At 43.4% G+C, this 21,823-nt stretch overlaps 1 protein-coding gene across 3 annotated transcripts in view; it reads left to right on the top strand.

The window, feature by feature from the left end:
* The window catches only part of LOC102748739 (DIS3-like exonuclease 2), a 161,559-nt gene that overhangs the window by 19,051 nt on the left and 120,685 nt on the right, over positions 1–21,823 (top strand). For all 3 annotated transcript variants that reach the window (XR_014143331.1, XM_081813389.1, XM_081813388.1), the window contains exon 2: positions 4,971–5,050. Coding sequence is in view for 2 of the 3 variants with exons in the window: in XM_081813389.1 (XP_081669515.1) it covers positions 4,971–5,050 (80 nt within the window). In the remaining variant the exon portion in view is untranslated. The remainder of the gene's footprint in view (positions 1–4,970; positions 5,051–21,823) is intronic.

Genomic DNA, 21,823 nt, shown 5'->3' with positions numbered 1-21,823 from the left:
AGCTTCTTTCTAACCATTGTTGCAGAACTCTTTAAATATTTGGTCTCACAGGTTCTAAAAGCTGGCAGGCCAGGCTGCTCCCTGCAGGTTGTGAGACCAGAGCCTTCCAGAAAAGGAGCCAGTAAAATCCCCAGCATGTTAACAGAGTGTAACAGCTGCACAGAGCCCCACCCCCGTGCGGCTGGGCTCCCGAGAGCTGAGGCCGGCAGCTCCCGGCCGCTGTGGCCCATGCCCAGAAGGAGCCCTCATGCACCACATCGTGGCCGGTTCATAATTGTGGTGATGACAACAGATTAAATCACTGGCTCTCAGCGCTGAGGACTGGGGTTTGTCAGGGTCACTCACTGTTCCCTTGCTTCTCCCAATTTTCCATAGTGAGCGAGCGAGTTTGGAGGGCACTGCTACAGTACAAATACTTGTTGGGAGTTCTCCAAGTTTTACTCTGTCTAGAAGTTAGTTCTTTTAGTAGCCCATACTGAAGGTCTTCTTTTCTTCCAGCATCCCCTTCAATGTGATTCTGAAATGTTGTAACCCCTTAATCTATGCATGTACATACTTACACCCTGCTTTAAAAAAAAAAAAAAAGTATTTAAGGTACCTAGCAGGTATACATATAATGCAGTTAATTTTTTAAAATTAGGATATAAGGGAAAAGGAAAAATAAGTGGGATAATTAGTCACAGCCAGGATAAAGGTGAGTTCACAGAGTTCAGATGACAAATAAGATCCTTTTGAGGCAAGTCTCAATAGTTTACTGAGTTCCTAGGAGCCAAAGCAAAGAGGGAAGCGTAAAAGATACAAACAAACCCATTAACTCAAGAGGGTAGGAGTGGGTCCTTGCCCTTTATAAACTTCCCCCCAGAAGCACTCATCAAAGGGGCCCCGAGTGAGTGGTTGGAACAGAGCCCTCATCAGCTTCCCTGCAGTGGACAGCATAGCCATTCTGTTGACTTCTTGCCATGATCCTTGAGGTAGGCTTCGTGGCAAGACTCCATCTGGGATAAGAACTCCACTGGAGGCCTGTGCAGGGTGCAGTTCATCACTTCTCAAAGGGTAGTCTCCTGAGGAACCTGTTGCATCTGGGAGATGCTCTTGCCACAAAAAAAAAAAAAAAAAAAAAAAAAAAAACCAGATCAAATAGGTATGGCAAGAATTGCAAAGCAACAGCTCATTGAAGGCTCTTAGAAGTCCCTTATGGCCCAGCATTTCCCAAACTGATTTAATCATCAGACCTTTAAAAAAAAAAAAAAAAAAACTTGGTGCACTGGGGATCATTGATCTAAAACAGGGATCAGCAAACTTTCTGTTAAGGGCCAGACAGATAATATTAAGTAGACAGTCTGTGTCATGACTACTCAGCTCTGCCATTATAGCCAAAAAGCATGGCTATGTTCATTTATGGACACTGAGATTTGAATTTCATATAATTTTCTCATGTCATGAAATAATATTCTTCTTTTGGTTTTTCCCAACCATTTAGAAATGCAAAAGCCATTCTTACCCCACAGGTCATTCAAAAACAGGTGGCAGGCCCTTTTTGGTCTGTGGCTGTAGTTTGCTGTCCCATGATCAAGGATAGTGTTTGGATGATATATCTTTCCAGCAAGCCTTCCTGATTACTGTTCCTCAGAGTTGTTTTAATTTAGACTTTTATGTTTCTGGTTTCAGAGCAGATTAAAAAAAAAAAAAGTAGTAGAGAGTTGGGTTGAGTGTTCAGACTAGTCTAAGATTTTTCTCAGAAACAGTGGCTCCTCTTAAAGAAATTTACAACTTAAAACTGAAGCCCTGAAGTTTTAGTCTGTCATGTGTGTCTGCACTAATTGGACACTGTAATGCTTTAGTGGGCGTCATTCATTCATTGAAATAAAAGCCAAAGCACTCAGAGACATTTAATGTTAAGAAAACATAACTTCCTTTTCAGCAATCTAAGTAAACCAGTCAACTGTGGCCCCTACCAAGCTAACAGTATTCTTTTTGATTTTTGACTAAAGGGACATTCTTTCAGCTTCTTATGATGTCACTAAGGAAGGAGGATCAAAACATTCCCGCCTCCAAGTCTGACATTTTATTTTCAGTTCAACAAGTATTTATTGAGCACTCAGTGAATATATAAAGCATTTTGCCAGCTTTTATGGAGGCTACAAAAAGGAACAAGCAGTCAGTTCCTTCCTTGCCTTGTGAATCAAGTTCAAGGTCCTCACCAATTCAGAGCCCATTACTTTGGTGTCAGGATTAATTTCACTTCCCTGTCTCTTGCTGTCAGCGTGCGTGCATTCATTCAGCAAACACTTGGGAGTTGCAGCCTCTGTTCATAACACTGCAACACAGCCTTCGGGGAGCTTACTTTCCAGGGAACATGTGGTGTTTCTCTTTTCATATGGCACTGTGCCATATTTACGTCTTCTTTTAGATGGTGGAACAGAAATTATTTCTTTATATCCCGAGACCTCCACATTTATGTTCCCCCCACTGTCAGCACCTCTTCTTCAATTGTTTAGTGAGAAGACTGGATGGCCTGAGAAGCCACTCTTCCTAGGACTGCACTCTATAAATGTTCTTGTGTCTTCCACCTGAGTCGCGCCCAACTTTCCTCGCCCTCTTCTCTTTGTACACCAGTGAGTTTATAGTTTTACATGACTCATCACTTTAAAGCTATTCACTGTATTCTGCAGTACGAGTCTACAAAGTTGCCAAATGTCTTTATAAGCAATATTATGTATGTGATGGACAATTATTTTTTGTTTGGGGGAGATTATCTGCAGTGCTGATTTTTTTCCACTTATGAAAGTAATAGTTATAGTGAAAATTTTGAATAATATGGAAAAGCATAGAGGGAAATTTTAGTAATTGCAACACCTATTCATCAACTCTATTAACAATGAATGCATATCTTTTACTTCCCTTGATTCAAAAATCATATTTAAAATTGTTTATTTTTAGCAGCACCTGGGTGGCTCAGTTGGTTAAGTGTCCAACTCCCGGTTTTGGCTCAGGTCATGATCTTGGGGTTATGAGATCAAGCCCCATGTCACTCAGTATAGAGTCGGCTTGGGATTCTCTCCCTTTCCCTTTCCCTCTCCCTCCCCCTGTACCCCTCTGCCTCTCTGCCCCTCTCCCTGCTTGCATATTCTCTCTCTCTCTCAAATAAAATCTTTTTTAAAATTTTAATTTTTAAATTAATGAACAGTGAAGTTGACCTTGTACAGTTATATGAATTTTAAGACATGTATAGATTCATGTAACCACCATGAGAGTCAAGATACAGGAAAGCTCTGTTCTCCCACAACAAGCACCCTCAGCCCTGGCAACCACTGATCTGCTGTCATAGAATTTTGTCTTTTTGAGACTGCCATAGAAATGGAATTATACATTATATAAGCTCATGAGAATGGTGTTTTTAACTTAGCATAGAAACTTTGAGATTTCAAGTTGTTAACATGTAGGAGCAATTAGTTCCTTTTTGTTGCTAATTAGTATTCCCTTGTATAGATGTACCACAGTTTGGTTATCTGTATATTCATTTACCATTTAAGAGTCTGTCTGTCTCTCTTTTTAACATTTTGACATTTCTCAAATCCTGAAATACATTAAAATCAATGTATATATTTAATGTGGTCGGGGTTTTTGTTTCCCTAAAAAGCTATTGTTGAATTGATGGGGCATCTTAGAATGGATACTGTCCTAGGATCGAGCTATTGCAGGGGTGAGCTGATCACCGTGGGGGGTCAGAGTGGGCTGCTGAGGGTTATTAGGAGTAAGGGGACAGAGGAGGGAAGGCCCCAAGAGCTTTGCAAGCCAGCACCAGAGCCAGCTTGGCAGCCTCTGAGGGCTTTGGGGACACTTTAAGCAGAAGAGCGACCCAAGGAAAGAAGTTTGTACAAACCAAACCAGTCTAATTGTGGCGGGTACCAGGATTCTTCCCATCATGAGTGCTGATGCATCCGGAGGAGACCGGGGCATGGAAGCAGTGCTACCGCTTGTACTGAGGACATGGAGGGAGAACTTGGGAAGAGTCCAGAGGCAGCAGAGGGCACCAGCTAGAGAGCCTGTGTGGGGGAGGGCAGGTGCCTCCTGCCAAGCACCCCCAGCCCCAGGCCAGTGCCTGGGGAGGGAAGGCAGGAGGTGTGAAGAACTGTGGACAGACTGCCCAAACCGCAGGTATTCATGTGGCTGGATTGGTGCCTGGGTAGGGCATATTATTTGGGAAGCTCTAAAGCAAAACGAGAATGTCCCCGCACTTCACAGATTAAGAGGGAGATATGCGTAGGGGTAGTATGTGAAGATAAGGGGAGAGAGGGCATACTGATTCTGTGAGCTTGGGTGAAATATACAATTATTCCATGGAAACAACCTGACCAGGTACATTTCCAAGTATAGTTGTATTATGGCTAACTGTATGGCCCAAAGTTTTTTTTGGTAAAACTTATTCTTGGGTCCTCTCCCCTTTGTCACAACAAGTCAGATGGCTTATTCTTTGGCAAACCCCCACTTTGGCGAGATAGGAGAAGGAGCAGTAAGTCATCCTCACGTACATCCTTGAAGGACAGGTTCCCATTAGCCACTGAGGAAGAGGGAGGCAAAAGCAAGAACTTACCTTCGGAGAGTAATTTACCAAAGGCAAGGCACTTGCTCCTCATGTCAGAAAACTTTCTGGGAAGCCTCGTCCATGGAAGCCACCTCACTCTACCCATTCACACTTCTTGCTCAGGCTCAAGGAGAAGTAGGTGCCAGTTCACAGAAAGAGGAAGACCCTCAGAGATACTATGGAGTCTTGGTAGCTTCCCACATTTGTCTCTCCCATCTCACTGTTGACTAAAGATCCCCTTCTCAGAGAGCCATGACAGAAGTCACTCTTCCCTTTGCCTACCATTTGCACATTTGCAAAGTAACCGTTCTTTCAAACTCTAGTACAGTGGGGTAAAGGCTCTAGTATTTGTGGCATTGCTAATCATATCTTCAATCTTTCCTAGGAAAGACTGTATCTTCACCATTGACCCATCAACTGCCCGCGACCTCGATGATGCCCTCTCCTGCAAGCCACTTGCTGATGGTAGGATGGAAATTTCTATACTTTTCTGGGTAGCAGGCCGTCTGCGTGCCTTTCTGGTCAGCCTGGCTGCCGTGTATTCCCCAGGCGATATAATGTGAAGGGTTGGGTTTGCTTTGTTCCTAAGACTTCACAGTATGGGACTTAAAGATTGTGTTCCTGTGGTGACTTTGACAAGGGTGAGAATAAGAAAGGTCCTCTCCCCGGGACTCTTCCGGGCCTCCGCAGATGCAGCAGGGAGGGCAGGACTATTTCCAGGCCTTGGCTCCTCAGGAAGTTGCAGTTTGGGTGCAGTGTGTTCAAGAAGAAAGCCCTTAAGCTCTGCTTAGGAGAAGCATTGGGTTCTTCACCTGCAGTTACCAACAGACTGGGATGATTTGGAGGTACTCTCCAAAGGCATACTCAGCACTGGGTAGTAGGAGCACCTTCCCTACCGAATGCCCCCCAGACCTGCACTGGAGAAGCCTGCCCTACTCCCAGCAGGTCTTCATCTGTCCAGCAGATTACGAAAGGCAGCTGGTAGGGGCTCTTTAAACATTCTTTTGGGATGGAACTAAGCAGGAAAGAGTATGGGATTTGAAAATTATGAGGTGCCAGAAATCACAGGCTGCCCAGTAGCTGCCCAGTGTGAGAAGAGCAAACTCTATCAATCCCCGTTCTAATGCCCCTCCCATGTGCTGCTTCTAGTCTAGCTACTTCTTGCCCCTCTCTAGGCTGGCGTCTAGGTGACTGCCTTGGCTTTAGTCATTCTTGGATACGGCTTTAGCACTGTCGTGGGCTTTGACGGCTTGCTGATGATGGGTATCCACCCTTGAGGTTTCAGTCTGCGGCAAAGTCTTTTAAAATATTGCCGAGGTGTCTGTATCTCATTGACGTAAAACTCCACATAGGTTCCATGTGTGATCTCTTCTCTACTGTAGTAGGCAGTGAAGATTAGTAGCTGGAGGCTGAGAGACAGAAAACGTCATTGCCTAAAAATGCTTTTACCTTCTTTTAGTGGGAGTCCTCCTTGAAACTGTAGGCAAGGTTGCTCAGTAATTTCAACTAAAAAAAATTGAAAGAAGCATAAAACATAAAGAGAGAAAAGTTCCCCTAGAAATTTTGGAATAATTACAGATTTTTAAAATCCAGAATGTGAGCAGCCTACTTAAAAAAGCAAATACTGGGTTGGGTTCTCGTCTTCTGAACAATTGCTAAGTGCAAAGGCTTGAGCATGTCACTCTATGTGAGCTCCAGCATGAAAAGTGCTCCCAGGCAAGAAGCCTGGTAACAATGAACCTCACTTCCTGTATTTCCCTTCTCTCTGGGTTCACAGCCCTGCTCTGTTTGGAGTCTAATGCTTGAAAAAAGTTGTTGCATTTATCTTGTCCACTTTTATAGCTGTCAGTGCAGAAGGCAAGGTGTAGCAGCTGTTACCGCATCTTGGCTGGCCTGGATGGTATTCTTGCAGGGACCCCAGAGAGCAGGCACGTGTCCTGCCCCACTCGCTCCATACACTACACACTACGTCTGCTGTCTAGGGTAGCAGAGTACCAGCAGAGGGTTCTGGTAGGGAAGTGGTAAAAGATAGGGCAGGAAAAGTAGATTGGGCACAAATGGTACACGTTTGTAAATTACCAACCAAAGAATGTTCTGTGTCAGACAATTGAAAACCAGTTGTTTTCAATCTCTTGTTCAAGGAGAGCAGTCAAAGTAAGGAAAATAATTTAGCAGTACAAGATGAAGGAGAAGGAGGCAAAGTAGAGGCAGAGAAGCTTCGTAATTACTTATGGAAATGGGTCATAAACGGGACCGGGGGTGGTGGCAATACTAAGGAGGGCGGGGAGGGCAGATGTGACAAAGGGGTAATGACTGAAGAATCACTGGAAATGGATGTTGGGGTTGAGGGAGAGGAGTCTTTGCACTACCCAAGGTGGAGGAGAAGTTTCAACCTGGATGATGCAGAGATGAAATTTACAAGTTAGAAGCCAGGGCAGCGAGAGGACAAGCCGGTTTGCGAGAGACCGTGTCTACATGCAGTTGACTGTCAGATGATACACATTTATCTAAGCCGCCAGACATCCTTTTCAGAGGAGGTGGGGACAAATAAGCTAAATGTATGTAGTCCATAGAACTACATACACAGAGAGCCCTGGAGGAAAGTAGACAACTCACCAAAATGCAAGCAGCAATTTTATTAGGATGATGGGATCATAAGTGATTTTTCTCTTTTCTCTAGTTTCCACATTTTTATAATGTGGTAATAATAGTTTTGTAATGAAAAAAAGTTTTGTAATAAAAAAAAATTATGAGGTGCCAGAAATCACAGGCTGCCCAGTAGCGCACTGCACCAGGTGATCAGATACCTTCCATCTGCTTAGTTATCCCCGCATTCCAGAGGAGTCATTAACATCTGGTCATTTGGCAGAGCAGCAGAAAAAGGACATGGAAAAGCAGTCAGGGAAGAATCCGAAAAGGCTGGAGTTGGTCAGTCAAGTGGTTTTATGGTGGCACTTCTACAGTTGGCCTTTGGGACAAGGGTTTCTGCCAAGGCTATTTATCCAGGGGGATGAAAAGCGAAAGTCAATTCCAGTTTGGATTGGGGCGAGGTTGGCTGAGTTTGGGTTCCGTTAGTTACCAGTTCATGTCCATTTTTGCTTAGAGGAAAAAACGTTTAATGTTTCAAGGAGCAAATCATGTTTTCTGGGCATATTTACGTCAACTATAACCATTTTTATTTAAAGAAAATATAGAGGTCAGACTTCCCTTTGGACCTGTTAAAATCATCTGAATGACTGTTCTGTGCAAATAAGACACTCAGACAGATGTTAACTTTATCTGGTCCTCACTGTCCCATTCTTTGGAGTTCACATGTACCCTTGGGACTTGGGACTAGTATCTCCTATAGGTGTGAGACTTAGACCTTACAGCCTGCAGATCAGTTCTGCAGAAAGGCAGTGACACCTGTTTTCTGGGATGTCAGGATTATGTCAGCAGGCTGAGGAGGTGGTGCCCCCTCCCCTCAAGGAATCTCAGCTCTGGAAGGGATTCTACCAGTCCTGCTGGTTCCCTGCCTCCTGGAGCTTAAAAATACTTGAGCGAAACGTTCCCCTGAGCATTACCCGGCCCGCTAACTTGAACATGGAGCAATCCACTCAAGAAAATATTGAATGATGCAAGTGAACAAGAGCGGTGTTATAAAGATAACCCAGAATCTAAAGGTGGTAAATCACACACCTCCTGTGTCTTATTGCTATAACGGATCACTTGCAACACACCTCACAGTTGACCTCACCGCTCCAGTGTGGAGTGCCACGGTTGTCCCATCACCCTCTGGTTTTCAGATTACCTCCACAGCATCCACTTATTGGATATCCAGATTGCATTTTAACTCTCTACCTTATAGGCAGCCCATTCAGCCTGAAGATTGCGTGACCGTTAGGAAATACTTCCCTGTCGTGGTCTGAAATACTGCTGTCTTGCTGTGTTTCCTTCCGTTGGTCCCATGCGTCCCTGTTGGGGCTTCCAGAACAAGTCTTGTCTCTCATGTGGGCATGCCCGAGGTACTGAGTAAGAGCTGGCATGCACCCCTGCGTCACCACCCCTCCGCTGAGCATCCTTTATGTTCTTCCATGTGCTGTAGCCCGTTGCCACGCGTCACGGAGTCACTTCTGCCCTTATGAGGTCTGAGGTACATGGCAGCTTCTCCGTGTATCCAGACTTCTCCGTGGCCGTCAGGGCCTCCTTACTGGGCTGACCCAAGTCCAGAGTAATAGGAACCCATTCTCTTCAGTTAGACAAGGCTTACTGCTTTGCTTCAGTCTCGAGGGGAAATTGTTAGACAGGACCTTTCCTCAGCTTAGCCGATCCAGGCCCCCACCAGATCCTACAGGAAATTGATGTTCACCACCTCTCTCATCGCTAGTTTCTCTATTGTTTTATTCTCTAATGAGTGTTCTGCCTTTGAATGTGGCAGCATTATCCTAGTCAGGGCTTTGAAATGAAGGATTTGGGCGCTGGGGAGAAGAGGGAATGGGTAATGACTGCTAAGGGGTTTGGGAGTTCTTTTTGGGGTGTTGAAAATGTTCTGGAATTCAATAGTTGATAGTTGCACAATGCTGTGAATATACCAGAAACCACTGGGAAAATGAGTGAATGAATGAATAGGAATAAGTAAACAAATAAACCCATCCCTCCTTGAGGATTTCTGGGGACTTTACACCTTAACCACAACGCAGCAGAAGTCTGTAGGGAATGCCTGGGCTGGATACCCATAGTCATATGCGTCTTGCCTGTCTCTCTCCTTGCTGCTTTCATCTCTGAACCCTGAAATTCCCACCCAAGGAGCACACCCCTCTATTCAACCACCTGCTCATATTTCCTGTCCCCACAGAGTGGGGCCATCTGACTCAAAGAAAGTAGGAGCCATCCTACTGTCCGGTTGTAAGAAAACGCTCAGATAAACAGACATCATCCAGTCTGAGGGACCTCAGGAATGCAGGTTACCTGCTTTGCTGTAGGGGGCGCCAGTCTTCCTGTCTGATTTGCCTCTGTTGCCTTCCTGGTTGCATGGCTTTCCCTTCCCCTAGGAGGAGGGACTAGGGAGCTCTGTCCCAGTAAGGGAATAGGAATGAGAGACTAGGAGCAAAGCCTGTAAGAATTTCATAGAATTCCTAAACTCTGTAACTTCCCCACGTGGCTATATTTGTCACCTGCTAAGAGTTTCTTGTCATGACTAATGCCTTTGGAGGCAGTGCCGAAGTAGGATCTGGAGAGACTGTGTCCCTGTGTTCCAGGCTTAGACCAGAGAACCTGCCCAATAGAATGGGTGGTAGTAGTTTTCGAGAACAAACTGCTGACAGGATGTCTCTGGATCTGCCTCTGGGAAGGAAAAGAGAGCATGGAAGTCCTGGAGCTTGTGAGTGAATGTTCGGGCAAACCCCAGCAACCAGGCCAGAACCCACTCCTGGGTTCTTTTCTCCCCCCTTGGTATATCTCCCCCGACAAGTCACGCTCCCCAGCCCTTGACGTTTCCCTCTGGTCTGGCTTCCTCCTCTGTATGTGCAAACTTCAGTATCCTTCATCCTACAAAACCTTTCCTCAGCCCTACTCCACCTCAGGAACTTCCACCTTCCTGTGTCCATGAGGATACCTTGCAAGAGTGGTCTGAGCCTCTACCGCTCCTTTCTCACTTCCCACTTGTTCCTTACTCCCTTTGCAACATAGCTTCAGGGAGTTCAACAAACAGGTTGTCCCTGACCTCAGTTCACCCAACATCTGTGCAGCATTTGGCTCTTTGCTCTTCCTTCTTGAAACTCTTTCTTCCTTGGACTTGGAGGGCCCTACTTGCTCTTGGTTCTAATTTTTGGACTTCTTTTCTCCAGGTGCTTTCTTTAACCCTTCTTTCTCTGCCTCTCTCTTCGTGGGAGCCTGCAGAGCTTTCACACCAGTCCCCCTCATCACATGCTCTTCAGCCTTTACCCCCGCATTCCCTTTGCCCGCAACACTGTTTCCCAGGAGAGCCCCATAGCTGACTCAAGATTTGACTGGTTGTTTCCTCAGTAAGGCCCTCCCTCCCCTTTCTGCCTATCATCCCCCCCACCCCCACCTTCTCTCCTCCTTCCCTGCTTGACCTCTTTCCTCACCACTCATCACCCACTGTTGGTTGATTTACTAATCTTGTTTCTATCTGACTTCCTGCCATTCACTGCCACAGATGCCCAGGCCCAGAGTAGGTGCTCAGTGACTCTTTGCTGGTGTTTACAGGCACTCATGAGGGGGAGGGTTTTCTAGGAAGAGAGAAGAGTGTATACAAAGCCCTAGGGTGACAGAAGCATGGTGTTTTAGAGGGAACTACACAGAGCTTGGAATACCGGGAGCGTGAGGTTCAAGTGGGGTGGTAATTGTATGTAGATAAAGCCAGGAGGAGACCATGAATTCCTTGGTAGGCCCCACTGGGAAGTTGAGATTTTATGGAGAAGACAGCATTTCGACTTGGAGAACAAGAGCATCTGTTCATTCAAGAAATATGATCGAGGACCACTCTCTATGCTCTATGCTAGATGTACAATAGCGGGAAACACTTGCACTTCCTGTCCTCTCCAGGTTAATATCAAGTAAAATTGAATAAGTAAATGTGGGAATGACCCATAGTTTAAATGTGGGACTGGGGTGGGTCCCACATTTAAGATGGACAATAACATTTTAACCTAGACTTGAGAAGAAACAGGGGTGAGCCAAATGAAGAATGGGGAGGAAGAACATTTCAGGCTAAGGAAATGGAGTGTGGGGAGACCCTGAGGTACAAAGACTTTGGTCCTGAAAGGAACCAAAAATATAGTGTGGCCGAAACTTGGTGAGATGGGAGGAGCCTGTGAGGTAGTCGGGAAAGGGGCTTGCATGCTCTGGTAAGGAGTTATATCCTGAATGCAGTGGTAAGCAAAGAGTCCTAAGCAGGAGAGAGTCAGGATCCAACCTGCAGGTTGGAGAGATCACTCTGGCAGCAGTGAGGAGGCTGGATTAGAGCAGTGGCATTGGTCTAGGTAAGAGGTGGCAAGTGCCCAACCACAACAGAGGCTGAGGAGCCAGAACTGGAGGGAGGCATTAGCCAGGAAAGAAAATCGGGGCAGGACTTGGTGTCTGGGCAGCTGCGGGAGCCTCTTAACTGGTCTCCTGCGTCTGCCCTTTTCTTCCCACATATTGAGGTCAAGGCAGTCCTTACAGAATGCCCATCCCCCTCAGGCCATTCCCCTGCTTCACTTCCTCCAAGGTTCTCATGTCATGCGGAGGATAAAAATCCAGGTTCTTACTGTGACCCACTGCTAACTCTACCTCCCTAACACTGCTCCCCATGTCCCTCTCTCTCTTACTCCCCTCCAGCCACACAGCTCTCCTTGTTGTCCCTCACCTGCAGCCGGAGATTGCTTTCTTCGGGAAGCTTGGCTGTGAAAGGTACCAGAGGCAGGGAGGGCAGTGGCAGAGCAGGCTTTTTCTTTGTTTTTAAGATGGAAGGATTTTAACATGTTTCTCTATTGGGAGATAAGAGACTTCGGAGAAGGAGAAATTGAAAATATAGGAAAGAGAGGAGTTGAGTATTTCCCAAGGCCTTAAAGAAGAAGGTGGGAGTGATTCAGAGTGTAAGTGCAAAGTGAGGCCAAGACGTGGAGGGTGAACGCCTCTTCCTTTGAGACCAAGAGGACAGACCAGGTGCTGCGGCTGAGTGTTCACACCTGATAAGATCCCTTCTAACTGGGAGAGGAAGTGGAACCCCTGCTGAGGGCCAGGGGGGCAGAGAAGGGGTGTGGGGGGTGGGGGGAACCAAAGCAAAGGGAACGGGAGGGAGCTGACCAGAATCCCATCACACAGAGTGGTATGGAACACTCTTCAGGTATGCTGAGTTGGAATACTGCCAAGTCCGGGTGGCTTTCTTCAGTAATCCTCAGCCTCCAGGGTGTGGGAGAAGTTGCAGTGATCCAAATTTGGGGGTTTGCTGGGAGGAAGAGCATGACAGGCACCAGGACAAGGCTGCTGGGACCTTGCTTCCCCCCCCAAACCTGTTCCTTCTCTGACCCTTCCTTTTATAAATGCATCACCTGCCACCTAGTCAACCAAAGTTTCTTTTTTTTAAGGAATCCTGGAATCACATCTGATTCCTCTTCTTCTCAGCAGTGTTGTCATAGCCTTTCCAATAATTTCCTTCCCTCCTCCCTATCTACCCTCCACTTTGCTACCCAGTTATCTTTTCTATTATGTACACACAGAGCCAGATTAGAGTGCTTTTCTGCTGGAAAATCTCTTTGTACCTATGGATATGGTCCTTACTGTTTTTGGTAGAGCTTTGTTATCAAAGTTCTTCAAGATTAATCCCCAGTGCCTCCTTTCCCACCTTCCCCACCTGCCAACACACATGCGTGTGCGCACACACACACACAAACACACACACACGCACACACACATCTTTGGTGGTGGCTGGCCACTCCAGGCTCTGGATAATCACTGCACTCTACCCTGCCTCTGAGCCTGCACTTGCCCTTTGCCCTCTACTTAGAATGCCCGGCCTCCCTGCCTACTTCTGTGTCAGACTTCAAGAGCAAGATAAAACCTCTGCGGAGCTTTTGTTTCTTCCTGGCAAAATGAATTATTCCTATCCTATTAGCACATTTTCTTCACGTCTTTAATGCAGCCATAAATATCAGTGTTTCCGGATTTAATTCCCCTTTTCTGCTTGCTTCCTAAGGGCAGGGCATTCCTTGGATATCTCCATATCCAGAGTATCATGCATGGTTCCCTGTATTTGGTCTAGTCGATCTAACCAGGCAACCTGTTGTATACTTTCCGTGTTTCTTTTTCTGTTTTTTGCCTTGCACTTTTTATTTTCAGCGTGCATCTACCCCAAGTTTGTGGGTTGCCTAGAGGCTGATACGCTGACATACAAGCCAACTCCACGTGCTCTCCTAAAACAAGTCTGTTTGGAATTAGGTATACCTTTCCCCCATCACAATCAGGTCTTTCAGTCCATCTCCTCATGTCTCAGTGAGACTGTGAGATCACTGACTTAACATCTTATGTTCATGACATTCGTTCCTCCAGCTCTGTGAGGTGGCTTATCTGAGGCTCACTTCCCCATTTTCTCTGGCGTGAGTCTCTTGCATGGCCCACACATTTCAAACCTACAGGCTTCCACAGCAATCTGTTTCCTGGTGTTATTTTGTCCTTTTTCTCCATCTCTCTCCTGTCTGCATCCTTGCCATTTCCAAATTCAAAGAGTGCTGATTTCCTGCTAAAATTAACTTCCTGAATGAACCTTAACATGATAGTAAACAAGCAAACAAACAGAAAAATTTTGTGAGACAAAAAGCCAGATTTTTTTTTCTTTAATTCTATTGGCAAACAGGCTTGCTAGTTAAGAAAAGGCCTTTTAACAAGCAGGTACATCTACAGTGACAATATGCTCATCCATCAGTTTGGCGAACTAGAAAGCTGGTGTCAGGTCTTAATGGTATGTTAAGACACTGGAAATAAGTTTGTTTTTTAATTCCACTGTCTTGGGAATGTTTGAAGGTTCCATTGGTATATGGAGATAACACTAAGGTAATACCAGAACGTAGGAATCAGGTGACATTTTGAGAATGAAAATCAACTTTAAATGATTTTAATTTAGAATTAAAATTTAGAATTTTAATGCAGAATTCCCTTTGACCTGGAGACCTGTGATACATCAGATAAAATCTGCTGTCTTAATTTGTGTAAGGCTGAAACAGAACATATGGCAGTGATTTTAATCTCTTTAGGAACCCCGGATGCCTTTGAGCACCTCATGATAGCAATAGACTCTCTTCTCAGAAAAATGTATACACAGGTATATATACAATATTTGCTTATCACATTTTTAGTAATATTGTAGAATGGATAGCCTGAAAAACTCTTCTTCACCAAAACTCTTTAAAATGATGCATCTTTTTAAAATGTATGGCTAAGCTGGCCAGACTGTATGACAAGTCCCTAGAAGCCAGGAGTAAAACAAGAGCAGATGATCAAAGAAAGATGTATGTGCTAAAGTAGCTAGCCTAATGGTATCTTCTGATGCCTAGTGACCCAGACAGTTATCTCACCACCTGAATTAACACTGTCTACATGGTCCATAAAATTCTAAGCCAGGTGCTTAGTTTAAAGTGGCACCTTGTGAACAATGTTTCCAGAAGCCAGGCAGAATCATAAGCATATGCTTTCTGGAGGAATTAACCCTAAACCAAAACCTTTAGGATTGCCAAAGATAAAGTTCTAGTAAATGTAAGCGTAAAAAAAAGTCATGAAACATGCAAGGGTGCAGCTATAGCAGTACTTGGAGGAAAATTTATAGCTTTAAGTGCTTGTATTAGAAAAGGAGAGCGTAGGGGGGGCCTGGGTGGCTCAGTTGGTTAAGCATCCGAATCTTGATTTCAGCTCAGGTCATGATCTCAGGATCATGAGATTGAGCCCCGAGTCGGGCTCCACGCTCAGTGGGGAGTCTGCTTGAGATTCTCCCTCTCCCTCTCCCCCTCTCAACCCCCTGCATGCATTCTCTCTCTCTCTCAAATAATAAATAAATCTTAAGGAAAAAAAGGAGAGCCTATAAAGATACTAACTTCACAAATGTTTGGAGATGAGGGGAAGGTATAAGATGACTTACTAGGTAATCATACTCTGTGGATACAGGTACTGAATGAAAAATGAGAATTACCTGTTATAATTCTAACAATAGAAGCCCCCTCTGCTCCTCTAAGAAATGCATAAAACAATAACCAGACTCTACTCTGCCTTTCATGCATGTCATAGTGATAAACAGAATTCATTTGCTTGAATAGGAAGAGTTCCTATTTCTGCTTTTGGCCCTGCCACAGTGGAAATCTTAAAAAATAGACACAAAATATCAAACATGGCTATTAGATCTTATTTTCATTTTCTAGTATTAGAGTGCTATTAATTGTCAAGTCAAGGGTCTTTTTCTAAAAACCATTAATATTTGAAAAAATTTTGTCATATTAGGATTTAACTTTGGAACAGAATTTAAAACATATAAACATATGCTTTTTAATATTCAGTTTCTGCATTATTTTATATTTTATATAACATTTACTGTATTTATAGTGTTCGTGTTCCATAAACATTTCAAATATCTTTTAAATAATAGGGAAAATACAGTAAATAACTTCCAAACTAGTAGAGAGAGGCAAATGGACTGAGAAAAGCAAAAACACTTCAATCTAAAAGAAGACATGACAAGAGAAAAAAATAAAAAGAAGTAGGACAAATAAAAAGCACACATGAGGGGCGCCTGGGTGGCTCAGTCAGTTAAGCGGTCTGCCTTTGGCTCAGGTCATGATCCCAGGGTCCTGGGATGGAGTCCCACCTTGGACTCCCTGCTCAGCGGGGAGTCTGCTTCTCCCTCTCCCCCTGCCCAGGCCATTTGTGCGTTTTCTCTCACTTGCTCTCTCTCAAGTAAATAAGTAAAGTCTTTATAAATAAATAAATAAATAACAAGCACATACAAAGGTGCGAAATTAATAAGCACATCAAATTTCACTCTATAGTTAAAAAGCAAAGACTGTTAGACTAGAGAAATAAACACGAAGACACAAAGATTAAATGTGAAAAGGTGAGAAAAGCTATACCAGTCATGTACTAAGCAAAAGAGAGCTAGTATATTTTTTGTTAATGTTTGGTAAATCGATTTTAAGATAGAATACATTACTAAATATAAAGAGAGTCACTAAATGATGCCTAGAATGGTCACTTCATTGGGAAAATATGTCTGAATATATATTACTAAATAATATAGCTTCAAAATATATATAATAACAGTTGACCGAAAAACAAGAAGAAATTGATAAATTCATCTTCATAGTGGGTTACTTTAACACACTTTTCCCAGGAAGTGTTGGTTCAAACAGAGCAGAAATTCGTTAAAACTGTAGAAAATGTGAATAGCCCAGTTAACAGGCTAGCTCTCATAACCATATGTAGAATACTGTACCCACAAATGAAGATTACACTTTGTTCTCAAGTACACGGAAAACATTAAAAAAAAAAAAAAGCATGTTTTTAAAAGTTGTTGGTATCATACATCATTTCTTGGATCACAGTGCAATTAAATAAGAAGTAAGTGCAAAAACATTTTTAACTTAAGAAAAACAGTACATTTGAAGATGTTCAATACCTTCTCAGATCCATGGCCAGATGAATGGGATAAATTGGAATATACGTGATGTCATGCTTCCTATTAATGCTTGAAGGATGAGTGAGTTACCTACCTCCTCATGGCTGAGTTTACTTGCCTTCCACACAGAATACAAAATGCTCCCTTACATAGCAGTTAAGGATTTTGACCCTGACTACTTTCCTCACACCCTCCAGGAGCTCCCAAACTCTTTAAAATATATCCATACTGACCTACAGGCTACCCACCAGAGAGCCAGGATTGCTTGAAAGCCTTTACTACCAAGGGACCGGCAAAAAGGAAACTGCCTTCTCTAGTCAAAGAAGCTCAGAGTTCCAAAGGTTAGCAGAGGAGAAGGATTCCCAGATGGGAAGACAGCTGGACCACAGGGATATTCACCCACTCACTTCCTTCTTCCTAATCACCATTCCCTCTGCTCACCAACTTAAGGGCTGACAGGACTTGTTAACACTTTGGTCCAAGTATGGTCCCCATAATTCTTTGCTTAGAACCTCAGGCACAGCTGAAACTAGATCATAACTTTTCGACAGGAGTTTCCTGAAGGTTAGAGGACAGCTAAAGGAAGATCGGCAGAGAGTAACACAAAGCATCAGGAAGTGGCCTGCTTTACACTTGCTTCCAGATCCAGGCCCACCCAGGTCCTGACAGGTCTCCACACTGTGAGCATCATCCAGGCACCCACACCTTAACATCTGCCTTTCAAAAGTCTAGACCTAAGAGGTTCTAGAAAGAGGCCGTGGGCTTACTTCTTTCATTCTACATCTGCCATCTGGGGACTTGCCCCTTCCCACAAAGAGTCTCATTGAGGACGTTCACTCCCTTTAAGGAAGAATATGGCCATGGCTTGCTCTACCAGCCCCAACATGAGAACTATTTTATCAGTGCACTGCAGGGACAGTATAATTGCTGCATTCCTACAGAAGCTGAAGTTGGACATGTGGTAGGAGACCTGATCTGCGGTTTCTCCTGCTGCGTACACAGCACCCAACCCTGAGATGACTTAAAGCATTACATCACATTGTGCTCTGCACTACTCCTAACCTTGCACAAGATACTTTACCATGCCTAGCTCTGTGGCCCTTGCTGGACCCCACCTTATAGCCTGTGTCCTTCTAACACATGCACACACACACACACCATTGCAAGGGTCTTAGGCTCTTGTCACCTAGGTTATTGGTTGGAGAAATACGCTTTACATCAGAGTCTTTCTTCAAGCACTGTGCAGAGAACACTGCAGCCTTTTGCTTTGTGTACCTGCTAAAGCTCCATCACTAACCTGCTGAAGCTCTGTGCCTGTCCTGTCTCACAAGAGTGCCCAAGCAGACAAATCTTGGATGGACATCAATCCTGTATATTCCCCTGAGGCCTTCAGGAGGCGGCCTGGCACGGGTCTGCTCTCTTAGTACTGGACCACTCCTTCCAGTCATTCCCCTCACCTTGAACTGTCTTTCTCAGCCTTCTAGGTGCTGCTCTTACAGTTGTTTTCCTGTTTTAGCCTTCCCTAGCCTTTTGGAATTTGACTTCATCTCAGACAGAATACCTTCGTTTAAGCCCCAGGAGTCAGGCCTGCCCCTCCGCACCCCCATTCTCTTAGCGCATTGGTTATGCTTCTACCTGGTTCATCCACTTCAGTGAGCTGGACTCAGAAGTGCCATGTTTCCAAGGGGTGGCCTTCCTGAACATTGAACACTATACTGGAAGAGGCAACTCAGATTTCATTAGGAAAGTTTAATCTATCAGCTGGAAACGTATGACACATGTAGCTTAAAAATAAGATCTATATCCAACATTTAATTTGGCCAAAACAAAACAAAAAACAACTCTATGTTTAAAATCTGTTCCTTGTGTTCTAGAAGAGAACCCCTGATAACTCTTCCATAGATTTTGGAAAAGAGAAGGTCCACTTCAGGGCACCTTTCTACTTGGCTACATTTCTGGGTTTGTTTCTGACATCTTCATGATGCCTGGTATTTCCAATGCTGTTATTCCTACACTCCTCTTCTATGTGAAGTCATTTCTAATCTCAGTTTTGAAACACTGATTTTTTTCCCTCTTGCAATCTCTTATGTCAGAGGGCATTTTGACCTCAGGCAGATTCCAGGTAATCTAAGTACGTGATCTCAGACAAACCTTATTTTCATAGTATGACCCCTGATAGTGAACTTGGGGAGAAAAATGGAAAATTCTGTAGAACCGTTGACTCATAAGGAAGTGCATGTCTTCTCCATTCATCTGGGGGCATTGATGAGTGAACAGTTTTAACTCTCCTTGTTATATGGTCATTTTTTACTGAATCATACCTTGACTCAAAAAATCCAAGTAACTAAATAGTCATGCAAGGCCTCTGGCATAGAAGTGGGCTTCTGGGATGCTTGCCAATGAGTTCCTGTTTTGAGGACACAGAATCTAAGTGGAAAGATTAAGTGGAGAGACAGCTCCACCGCTCTAAGTCTTATTCCTATGTTCCATTCAAATCTAGCTAGCCTGATTTCTGTGGGGTCTGGGCTTCGGAAATTCTCTTTTTTTCATGGATGTCTCAGTGCACCTTGTTAAACCAAATTTGGACCGTGGCCTGTTCATCTGCTTCCAGCTCTGCTGATTGGTTCCAGTTTTCTTGCTCATTAAAGCCAAGATAATCTGGCACCCACCAGTCAGGCATCCTCAAGTATCTGGCACCAAGGTAAACTTGGAAGCCGGTTCAGGAGTCTCAGTGATCCAACACATTCATTGCATGATGAGAGGCAGTTTTGGTATACCAGAGAGAGCACTGGAATAGGAGCAGGAGAGCTGGGTTCTTGTCTCATCTTTGCATCATGTAAGTTTGGGCATGTCTCTGGTTTCTCTGAAATTCTCCTTCCTCAGCTATATGGGTGTTTGGACTAGACAGTTTTTCAGGTGTCTTCTAGTTCCAAAATTATGAGTATATGAAAAGCTAAAGGAACAAAGCTCCTCTTATGCCTGTTGTTGCAAAAACACAACATCGTTTTAAAGATATTGGCAGTAACTGCCTAAAGTTGCTTGAGCTACTGATGCTTCTCCACAAAAGTAGATGGAATGACAACAAAATGGGAAGAGATACAGCCCATATTCCAGAGGAAAGAATTAACTTCTCCATGCCTCACATTTCCCAGTCTATGAGACAGGGATAATAATGCCTAACTTAAAATTGCTGGGAAGATTAAATAAGTCCCTGGCATTTAGAATTGTGCCAGACAAAAAGTAAGTGTTCAGTGAAAATTATTATTAATATAAAATGGAAAGATTAAAATTGAGATGGAATTTGAGCAAGGTGTTGCTGAAATAATAAATATTCAGTTGCTATTCAGAAGTCAAGGTGGAAATAGAATTGAGAATCCAGAAACAGACCCATACATATAGAGTCAGCTGGTTTTCAACAAAGGTGTCACTGCAGTGTAGTGGAAAAAAGGATGCTGGATCAATTGGGTATCCATATGGGAAAAAAATGAAATTTGATTCCTACGTCACACCTTCTTTAAAAGTCAATTCCACGTGGTTCATAGATCTAAGTGTGAAAGGTAAAATGTACATTTCTAGAAGATAATATAGAATAATAACCTCATGACCCTGAGATAGGCAAAGATTACTTCGGTGGGACACAGAAAGCATTAACCTTAAAGGAAAAGGGTGATAAGTTAGGTTTCATTAAATTTAAGAACTTACATTTATCAGAAGACACCATTAAAATAATGAAAAAGCAAACCACAGAGGAGAAGGCATTTGTAATAATCTGTAGCCAACAAAGGACTGCTACTGAGAATATGTGAAGAGTTCAACAGGTACTTTCTAAAAAAAATTAGTGACAGTAAAAAATACTCAACTTATAAATATTCAAGCAGTGAGACAAACAGGATTCTAAATTGTACAGCATGGTGCTAATTTTGTAATAAACATTTGTTTATGTATAGAACATGAACAAAAAAGGAATATACCAAAATGTTAACAATGGGTATGTTGGGGGGGTTATAGGCAATTTTAATTTAAAAAAATTTATTTTCTGTTATCTCTAAAACTTTGTATTTTTGTAAAATGTAAATGTAGAAATTATAAAAATGGGCATATATTACTTTTATACTGAGAAGAAAAGATGAAAATTAAAGAGGATTTAGAATATCATTTATCGGGCGCCTGGGTGGCTCAGTTGGTTAAGCGACTGCCTTCAGCTCAGGTCATGATCCTGGAGTCCTGGGATCGAGTCCCACATCGGGCTCCCTGCTCAACAGGGAGTCTGCTTCTCCCTCTGACCCTCCCGCCTCTCATGTGCTCTCTCTCTCCTCTCATCCTCTCTCTCAAATAAATAATAAAATAAAATCTTTAAAAAAAAAAAAAAGATCATTTATCTGATAAAAATATCAAATGCGTATCCAGATGTATATATAATAATAAAAAAAAAGCACAGGAAAAGTGCTTAATATCATTAGTCCACAGGGAAAATGGAAATCAAAACCACAGTGAGTTACTACTGTGTTCCTACCAGAATAGCTAAACATTTTTTAAAGCTGACAATACCAATTGTTAGTGGGGGTGTGAAGCAATTGGAACTCTCATACACGGAGTAGGCATGTAATTTGGTGTGACCACTTTGGAAAACAGTTGTACAGCATGTAATGGAACTGAATAGATCTACACTTATGACCCAGTTTCATTCTTAGATATATACGCAACAGAAACGAGTACATATGGACAGGAGTATTCATGGAAGCATTATTCATGATAGCAAAACGTTGAAAGCAACCCAAGGATCTTTCAACAGTAAAATGGATAAAATGTGATTTACTCTTAAAAGGGAGTATGGAGCAGTGGTGGTACGGAGCAAATTCAAAACACAGCATGGATGAGTCTCAAACATGTTGAGCAAAAGAAGGTGGATACACACACCCCCCACACTATATACATACTGAAGGAATCCATTTGTATAAATGCAAATCAGGCATAACTGATCTATGATTATAGATTGCAGAGGTCAGAAAAGCAGTTATCTTTGGTGGGTATAAAGACTGAGTGGAAGGCACAAAAGGAACTCCTGGAATTCTGGTTATGTTCTATTTCTTGAACTGGGGAGT

Source organism: Leptonychotes weddellii, chromosome 3 (genome assembly GCF_054177405.1).
Source record: "Leptonychotes weddellii isolate Sample4059 chromosome 3, ASM5417740v2, whole genome shotgun sequence".
Classification (NCBI taxonomy): domain Eukaryota; kingdom Metazoa; phylum Chordata; class Mammalia; order Carnivora; family Phocidae; genus Leptonychotes; species Leptonychotes weddellii.
Note: the sequence above shows the minus strand (reverse complement) of the source record. Positions and strands in the feature narration are given on the sequence as shown.